This window comes from Phodopus roborovskii, unplaced genomic scaffold (assembly GCF_943737965.1).
Source record: "Phodopus roborovskii unplaced genomic scaffold, PHOROB, whole genome shotgun sequence".
Taxonomy (NCBI): domain Eukaryota; kingdom Metazoa; phylum Chordata; class Mammalia; order Rodentia; family Cricetidae; genus Phodopus; species Phodopus roborovskii.
The window spans coordinates 29527385-29536995 of record NW_026126480.1 but is presented as its reverse complement, the minus strand read 5'-3'; the positions used below and the strand labels follow the sequence as shown (position 1 = coordinate 29536995).

Sequence of the window (9611 nt, the reverse complement as noted above, 5' to 3'; positions counted from 1 at the left end):
ATCTCAGCTCTGATCATGTCTTGCCATCTCCTTCTGGGTATTATTTCTTCTTTGTGTTCTAGAGCTTTCAGGCACTTGCTCGATATCTCCATTTCTTTATGCAGACACTTAGTGCTATGAACATGAGGACCACCTTCATTGGGTCTGGCAGGTTTGAATGTGTTGTGTAGTCATTTTCATTCAGTTATAAAAAGTTGTTTTATTTCTTTCTTTCATCAGTAGTGAATTGTTCAGTTTCCATGATTTTGGAAGCTTTCTGTTGTTGTTATTCAGTGTTAATCTGTGGAGGGAGGTCAGAGAGGATGTAGGGTGTTATTTCAGTTTTCTTGGAGAAAGTCAATTTTGGAGAAAGTTTATGAGCTGCTGAGAAGGTATATTTTTTTGTGTTTGGGTGAAATATCCTATAAATATCTGCCAGGTACATTTGGTTTATTACTTCATTTACCTCTGTTTAGTTTGACCTGTCTATTGGCTGGAATCACATATTGAAGTTACCTGCTGTCACAGTGAGGATCAATATATGATTTTAGCTGTAGTAGTGTTTCTTTTATGAACACTTGTTTATGCCCTTGTTTTTGGTGCATAAATGTGTAGAATTTCAATATCCTCTTGGTGGATTTTCCTTTGATGAGTATGTAGTGTTCGCTCTTATCTCTTTTGATTAGTTTTGATTTGGAGTCTATTTTGTCAGATGTTAAAATGGCTACACTGGTTTGCTTCTTGGGCACGTTTAATTGGAATATCTTTTTCCATCCTTTCACCCTGAAGAGATACCTATCATTGATGCTAAGTTGTGTTCCTTGGATGCAGCATAAGGACAGATCCCATTTTTTGAATCCAGTCTGTTAGCCTGGGTCTTTTTATTGAGGGAATTGAGGCCATTGATGTTGAGAGTTATCAATGAGCAGTGTTTGTTGATTCCTGTTATTTTGTTGTTATGGTGTGGGTTTTCACCCCCCCCCCTTTTGATTTGCTGATCTGACATTATTTGTGCTTTGTGTTTTCTTGGGTGTGGTTAACCTCTTCGGGTTGAAGTTTCTGTAGTACCTTCTACAGAGCTGGACTTGTAGATAGATACTGCTTACATTTGGTTTTATCATAGAGTGTTTTTCTTTTTCCATTTATAGTGATCGAAAGTTTTGCCTTGTAATGCTGGGCAGGCCCTTAGCTCAGCCCAGGGCAAACTACCCAGAAGGCACTTGTGAGTCAGTTGGTGCCAGCCACTTAGTCCTAGAGACACTAACCAGGGCCTTAGCTTCTTCCTGCCCGCCCAGGGCAAACGCTGTGATAGTATGTGATGCTCTATTTTTAAGACATTTTCAAAAGAGTTAAGGAGGAAAGATGAAATTCCTTCAGCAAAAGTTGTTTTACTTTAAGAAAAGGGCTATAAATCAGTGTTTAAAGTTAAAAGCATAAAAATCCAAAATTCTCTGTTTGATAGAGCTATAATGACTTAACACATCAAAAACACTGTGGGCATAGTGATGTCCATATCTGCATGCACATTTATACAGGTAAATATTGGGAAAGTAAGCTACCATTAAAATGATTTTTTAATTCTAGGAAATGATGAATGACAACTTGGCTGTTTGGATTCTATTTAAGTAGCTGGAATTTGGGCATTTGGGGTATGTGTGATACATGTTTTCACTTGTAAAATACACTAAAAATTAGTTTATGCCAAGAAACAGCTTAAAAATCAATTAAAATTTTTTTGTGTGTATGTGTGTGTACATGAAAACACACTTATATACAGGTGGAAGCTAGAAGAGGGTGTTAGATCCCTTGAGCTGGAAATATGAGTCACCTGTGTGTGCAGGGAATTGAATTCTCATCATCTGTAAGAACAGCAAATGCTCTTAACCACTGAGGCATCTCTCTAGCTCTTAAATATAGAATTTTGATTATACATATATGATACAAAAACGTTCCTTCAACACAGTTATTACATAGTATATTTAATGGGAAACAAACACTAAAATATTATATAAACAGGTCACTAAAATGTGTTCTTTCAGAAAACATTTATTTTCAATCTGTACACATTTTTGTTAGCTCCCTAAAGCAGATCTTGATTTGTTATTTAAATCCTGAAGGATAAGCTTCCAAGGACCAATGTTCAAGTTCAGCGGCAGCTAGAAAGAAAAAGAATTACAATCTTTACCTCAGAGACTTCACAGTTAACAGCAGGAGTAAACAAAAAAAAAAAAAAATGCTGAGAACCTTATCAGAATAAAATCAGAATAGATAGAAATGACATATATGTATGTATTACTACAACACAAAACTAAAATTAATATAGTTTGCTCCTATATACACACTGAATTAATTATCATTAGGGCTGAGTGCCAGCATGCATTCCCATTCCTCTCTTGTTTACTCAGAGACCAGGTACTAAAACTACTGTGGTGATTACTGAAAAGATGAGAGAAGATATATTACAGCTCTCAATAATCATTTCATTGTATTACATCCCCACACCAGAAGGACATGCAGTTTCTATACAGAGCCTTAGATTCTTTGACAGGTTAAATACAGAAATCACTCCAACACTCAGAGAGGACTTACAAGCCAGTGTTGTGTTGATACTGTAGCCTCTTTGGTTGCTGTGTTATACATGGGGATATTGGGGAAATAAAGGAGAAGCTCAGCCATACAAACACTAGAGGTGAGGAAAAACATGACTAATCTGTGGATACTGACTGTAGGAGCAACGGTCACAGTTGGCCAGTGGTGAGAGAGAAGGCAGAATAGCTTGACAACAATCATTCTGAGTTGTATATTTATAGTCTTCATAAGGAAATCAGTATTTCCTCTTCCAGGCAGGAGGTAAGCCAATAAGGAATAAGTAATGGGATTTAAAATGATACTTGTCAAGTGGCTGATTAAGTATCAATAGATGATTGTTATAGTTTTTGAGGAGGTTGACTGTTGAGGAAGAATGAAGAGGAGGTTTTGAAAAACCATGGAGTTACAGATATGCAGGGTGAACGGTACTCACTAGTGATGGCTGGCTGCCTTTGCATGCTTTTAATGTAGAATCTACAAACCAAAGGGCAGGGATTCCATTTGCTACTTAAGTTTGCTTTGTAAACTTACTCTAAATTGAACACATACACATTGGCAACATACCTTTATCCACCTCTTCAGTTATGTCTTTTACCAGTTTTTGCTGCTTCTGAAATGCCAGATTTTATAATGTTAAAAGCAAACAAATGATATTTTGGGAATGATATATCACTTAAAATATGATCCCTCAAAACCTATTAAACCTATTAAAGTAGAAGCTTCTTAAAATATATACATATGTGAAAGAAATCTAAATGGAACAACCAAATAATGGGGGAGATAAAGCCCCCAACTACACATCTCTTGCCACCAAGTAAAACCTCCAGTGCCAGGAATGGGTTACATATAACTGAGTTGTTGATCAAAGGGTCTTATGGAAACCTCCAAACAAGTCAGGCTATTACCAACATGATTAGTTGTTCTCTACAAAATGATGGTAAGATCCTATGTGTCTAATTGAACATGGAGAAGTTGAGCTGGTGCCTAACTAGAGCCAATACCTCTATTGACTAGTGTTCACAGTACAGGAAGGTACACTGCATGCTGCCAGAGGAGAAAAGTAAACACCAACCCAGCTACAAACCCTTCGGTTTGCAATGGTGACGTGTCTGCAAGGTATGCTGGTGCAATAGTGGCACAGATTTTGTGGGAAGAACCAGCCACTCTCTGATTGGATTTAAGTCCCACTCTATGAGATGGAACCTGTCCTAGTTAGGGTTACTATTGCTGTGATGAAACACCGTGACCAAAAGCAAATCGGAGAGGAAAGGGCTTATTAGGCTTACACTTCCACATTGCTGTTTATCCTCAGAGGAAGTCAGGACAGGACTTCAAGCAGGGCAGGAACCTACCTGGAAGCAGGAGATTATGCAGAGGCCATGGACGCTGCTTACTGGCTTGCTGGTCATGGCTTGCTCAGATTGCTTATAGATCCCAGGCATACCAGCCCAGGGACAACACCACCCACAATTGGCAGGGCCCTCTCCCATCAATCACTAATAAGAAAATGCCCTACAACTTGATCTTATGAAGGCATTTTCTTAACTGAGGTTCCCTCTTTTATGTCAATTTGACACAAACTAGCTGGTACAGAACCCAAGTCTGACACTGCTTGGGTGGTCAAGAACCTGAGACTACATATGCCATGGACACAGGGGAAAATCGAAGTACAGAGAGTGAGAGACCTTAGGACACACATTCCTAGATGGGATTTCTTCTTCAAGCCCCTCTCTTCAGAACTGGGGGAGTTATGTAGAAGAAGAAGATTGTAAGGGCCAGAGGAGATGGGTGACACCAAGGAAACAGTGTCTTCTAACACACAGAGACTGACAGCATGCACAGGGCCTGCATAGGTCTAAGTCAAATGGGTTCCAGTACTGAGGGAGAGGGGAAGGGGACACAAGCTTCCATCCTTAACCAAGATGCTACCTCCAATTGACAACTTCTTGCAAAGGAAAAATTGAGTTTTCTCCAGTAGAGTCTCACTGGATTTATAAACCACACTTAAGGGTAGGACTCTTGTCCTTAGTGGATGGCCAACACAAAATGTACTGAATGGTATTTTGTAGATTTTTTCTTGTTCTATATTGCACTGGACATTTTTAAAAACTTTCTAGTGTTCTGCTTGTATACTATGGCTTCTGATTTGTGTTTTTATATATTTTTTTAAATTTTTAAAATTTTTTGGTATATGTGTTTCTTGTGATTTTTCTTTGTGGATTTTTTAAAAAGAAGGTTATTTGTGTATATGAGTTTTCTATTTGAATGTATGGCTGTGTCTTAGTTTGGGTTGTTTTGCTGTGATGAGACACCATGACTACAGCTATTCTTATAAAGGAAAACATTTAATTGGGGTGGCTTACGGTTTCAGAGATTTAGCCCATTATAATCATGTTAGGACATGGTGGCATGCAGGCAGGCATGGTACTGGAGAAGGAGCTGAGCGTTCTATATCTTGATCCACAGGCAACAGGGAGTGGAATGAATTTCACACTAGGAATAGCTTGAGCATAGGGGATCTCAAAGCTCACCTCCTCAGTGGCATACTTCCTTCAACAGCCACACCTCCTAATAGTGCCACTATCTATGGGGGACATTTTCTTTCAAACTATCACAGGCTGCATGGCAGAAGAGGGCATCAGACAGAAGAGGACATCAGACACCTCTATAGATGGCTGTGAGCCACCATACAGTTTCTGGGAATTGAACTAAAAACCAATAGAAAGACAGCCAGTGCTCTTAACTGCTGAGCCATCCATCTCTCCAGCCCTTCTTTGTGAATTTTTAATTATAATTTTTTGTTTCTTTGTTTTCTAAAGAAAGAGAGAAAAAAAGTTGTGGATTTGGATGGGTGGAGAGGTTGGGGAGATCTGGGAAATCAGGGAGTGGAATATATTTTATGAAAGATTTATTTCCAATAAAAATAAAATAAAGGGAGGGGTAGGGGAGGCAAAGATAGGTTGATTCCTGAGGCCCATTGGCTAGCCATCCTAGCAGAATCAATGAGCTCTAGGTTCATCGAGAAACCCTGTCTCAAATAATAAGGTGGAGAATGATCTGATTGAGGAAAATATCCAATGTTGATATCTGGCATCCTCACATAAATAATAATAGTAATAATAATAATAATAATGGCCCTTGACAGCAACTTGGCCTATATGTCCCCTGTGGTAGCATAGGTCACTCATATCAACATGATCCAGGTGGCAGCATGGTCCTGTGGCATGAATATGGTCCCAAGTGCCTGGCCAGACCCCAGGCATCTGCAGAGCCCTCAGTGGCAACTGGAGCCATGGATATCATCCCAGACCTCAGTCTCCCCTGGGCCACAGACCCAGATATGGCCCTAAGCATGAATTATGAAATTGTACTTCTGCACACAGAAAGAGAATGAGGGGCTGGAAGGATGTCTCAGTGGGTGAAGTGCCTACCACACAAGCATGAAGACATGGGTTTGGATCCCCAGCACCCACATAAGAAGCCAGGCATGGCAGCATATACCTGTAACCGCAGTGCTGGGGGAGGGAGGTATGGGGTCACTGGAGCTCACTGGCCAGTCAGTCTAGCCAGTCACTGAACCAGATCCAGAGAGAGATCTTGTCTCAGAAATGAGGTGGAGAGTGAGGGAGGATACCTGAGTTCAGTTTCTGCCTTCCACACCCACACATGCAGAAGAGTTCACTTACACACACACACACACACTTCTTAAAAACTAGGTAGGAAGTTCCAGAGACTGTCCTACACATGCACATATGTGCACACACAACTGCATACATACACACACACACATACACACACACACACACCACACACACACACACACACACACACACAAGAGAATGAGAGCTATGCACACCAACAGAAAAAAGTATCAGGAGAGATAGGTCATAGAAAAGGGGAAAACTTTGCCAATTATTCACCTAACTGATACTTCAAATACATAAAGAACTAAAAAAAAAAAATCAAAAGAATAAACCAGTAAATACAGGAAGTAGATACTTTCAAATAAACATACAGAAATGTCTAAGTAATACACAGAACATGTTCAATATTTTCAGCAATCAATAAAATGAAAATTAGAAGTACACTGAAAACCCATTCAGATGAAATAAAATGAGAAATGTTGGTGAGGATATGGGGGATAGGAACCCTTAAAACCACATTGAGATTGTATAATAAATTAGGGTCTCTGCCACCGCTTACATACCCATAACTCCCCTTTCTTTCTCCTCCAGCCGAGCAAGACGTTCAAAGGAAAGAAGGCCAGTGAGAAGAAGGTAGCCCCGGCCCCCTCCATTGTGAAGAAACAGAAGGCCAGAGAGGTGATGAATCGTTTGTTTGAGAGAAGGTCTAAGGACTTTGACATTGGACAGGACATCCAGCCCGAAAGAGATCTCACATGCTTGGTCAAATGGCCCAACTACATCAGATTTCAGTGGCAAAGTGACTCTAAGTACCTGCTGCTTAACCAGTTAACCCATGCCTTGGGCCGGCAAACAGCTACCCCCAGCTGCTTATGCTCAGACACATAAAAATGAAAACAAATGTTTTCTTAGAGAACACTGACTATTGTGGCCTTTACTGAACAGGCATAAGTTAACTAAGCAGTTCAATATCTCACCAAAGGAAAAGAATTAACAATACTACCAGATAACAGAGTTGGGATGCCAAAGGACAGAATATAGTTTACCTTGAGCAGACTCTTCCGCATAGACTCAGAAGGCTGAGGGCTGGATATAGAAGGCTCTGGGTTTCTGCGTGGAATGAAGCTAGGGTTGCATTTTACACAAGTGTTATGGTTTGTGACAGGCCTTGTACTAAGAGAGCTCTGCATAGCTCTGTTCTGTCCTGTCACCAGCAGCATGTCTGTTCTGACTTTACTCAGCTTGCTGTTAGTCCTGTGAAGATTGCAAAGGGCAAGCACTTACACTCTGGTTCCCTAAATGACTTACACTCTTTAGAAAGTATGTCTTAAAGCTGAAAATGTGATGGAGCACATCTTTGGCACTTCGATTTGTTCTAAAGAAGTACACCTCTTTCCAAGCTAACAAGTAAATTCAGAGTGGGAGAGAGATGAATGCCTGCCAATGGTGATGAGATGATGCTATGCTCACATTCTTGATGGAAGAGACACTGGCCCACTCAAACATGTCACTCTGGCAGGCCTTGCCCTTCTTCCCTCTCCCCTGTTCCCCTCTGCCTTGCTAAAAACCGTTAGATTACATCCCGAAAGCTAAGCCATCAAGGTCTGTTCCCTTATTTGGATACTTTCCTATGCCAGGCTCATTCTTCAATATGAGTACCGAAAGTCCAGCAATCAAAATTCACCTAATTAACATTCCAAATCAAAATATCCCACTGCACCCTAGCCCACTCTACACAGATCTCCCTTTTCCCTCCTCTTAAAAATTAACACCTGTAAGGTCATTTGCTGCTGGTTTTTTGTCTGAGAAGCCACTTTAACTTTTCTTTCCCACATAATAAAGGATCATTCTGTGAAAACAGGTGTTCAGGTGTAGCTTGTGCCTAATCTGGGGTCCAGGAGGAAGTCCCTACTGTTGGGGGTGGAGGGAGTCTCCTTCATTGACTAAAAACCATTGTACCACAGGAAACCACAACAAACTGTTGTGTGGTGATCCACAACAAATGTATAATGATGTATAAAATGTACACAATTAAAAAAGAAATCATAGAGCTTTCATCCAATAGCTAAAGGAAGCAGAATCAGACACCCACAGCTAAACACTGAGCCGAACTCCTGGAATCCAGTTGCAGAGAGGGAGGAGTGATGAGCAAAGGGGTCAAGACCAGGCTGGAGAAACCCACAGAAACAGCTGACCTGAACAGTGGGGAGCTCATGGACTACTGTCTGGTAGCTAGGAAACCAGCATAGGACCGGCCTAGACCCCCTGAATGTGGGTGTCAATTAAGAGGTCTGGGGCAGACTATCGGGCCTCTGGTAGTGGATCAGTATTTATCCCTAGTATATGAATGGACTTTGGGAACCCATTCCACCTGGAGGGATACTCTCTCAGCCTAGACACTTGGGGGAGGGCCAAGGTCTTGCTCCAAATTATATGACAGACTTTGAAGATCCCCCCATGGAAGGCCTCACCCTCCCTAGGGAGCAGATAGGGGATGGGATAGGGAGTTGGGGGGAACAGGGGAGGAAGGGAGGAAGAGGGAACTGGGTTTGACATGTAAAACAAGTATGTTTCAAATATAAATAAGTAGTAAAAACAAACAAACAAACAAAAAACAAAACTTGGCCAGGTGGTGATGGCACATGCCTTTGACCTCAGCATTGGGGAGGTAGAAGTGGGAGGATCTGTGTGAGTTCGAAGCCAGCCTGACCTACAGAGTGATTTCCAGGATAGCCAGGATTGTTTCACAGAGAAACCCTGTCTCAAAAAACAAAACAAATCAGACAGAAAAACCGAAACTCACAAACTAGCTAGAAATAGTTGTATGCAGTGAAGCAGCTTTGATTTCAAGAGCTGTTGGATGAACCAGATTTTCAAGTTTTTGCTTTCACTATGTACAATTCACCCATTCCCTGGGACAAGTTAAGCATTTGGGACAGAGGGGAATTCAGAGGAGCAGCCTCTGGGATAGAAGATGGTTCTCCTCCTGATGACTTACAAAACAAAATGAGCAGTTCCTGAAACATTTAGCATCTTAAGTCATCTCTGAGATAGGACTTGCTGTTTCTGCCAGGCACACATCCCGACACTGGCCCAGGGATTATGTTTACCTATATTGTGAATGGTATTTTGTTCATCACTGGGGTAACCTACTGCTAGGAATCAAGTCTGCCTTGATGTACAGCAGAGCAACTGTAAAGTTTGTCATCAGATATCTGTAACTGTGACACCAGAAACAAAATGCACACAGTGGCAGACAGTTGCCTCCACAAGATACAGAATGTGCCTGGAGGGGCAGTGTTATTACTGTGGGTCCTTTTGGGTGTGTTTTTAAAAAAGTTATTAGTTGTTAATGTTTCTATTTGAGAGAATGTTAACATAATTTTATGAAAAATATAA

General features: G+C 41.0%; 1 protein-coding gene across 1 annotated transcript in view; it reads right to left on the bottom strand.

The window, feature by feature from the left end:
• Nucleotides 1-2036: 2036 nt before the first annotated feature.
• The window catches only part of LOC127227640 (ankyrin repeat domain-containing protein 26-like), an 86865-nt gene continuing 79290 nt past the window's right edge, over nucleotides 2037-9611 (bottom strand). Inside the window, exons 29-31 of the mRNA XM_051192002.1 lie at nucleotides 7259-7466; nucleotides 3133-3178; nucleotides 2037-2135 (exon numbers count right to left, since the gene is read on the bottom strand). Coding sequence (XP_051047959.1) covers nucleotides 2080-2135; nucleotides 3133-3178; nucleotides 7259-7466 — 310 coding nt within the window. The 3' untranslated portion in view covers nucleotides 2037-2079. The remainder of the gene's footprint in view (nucleotides 2136-3132; nucleotides 3179-7258; nucleotides 7467-9611) is intronic.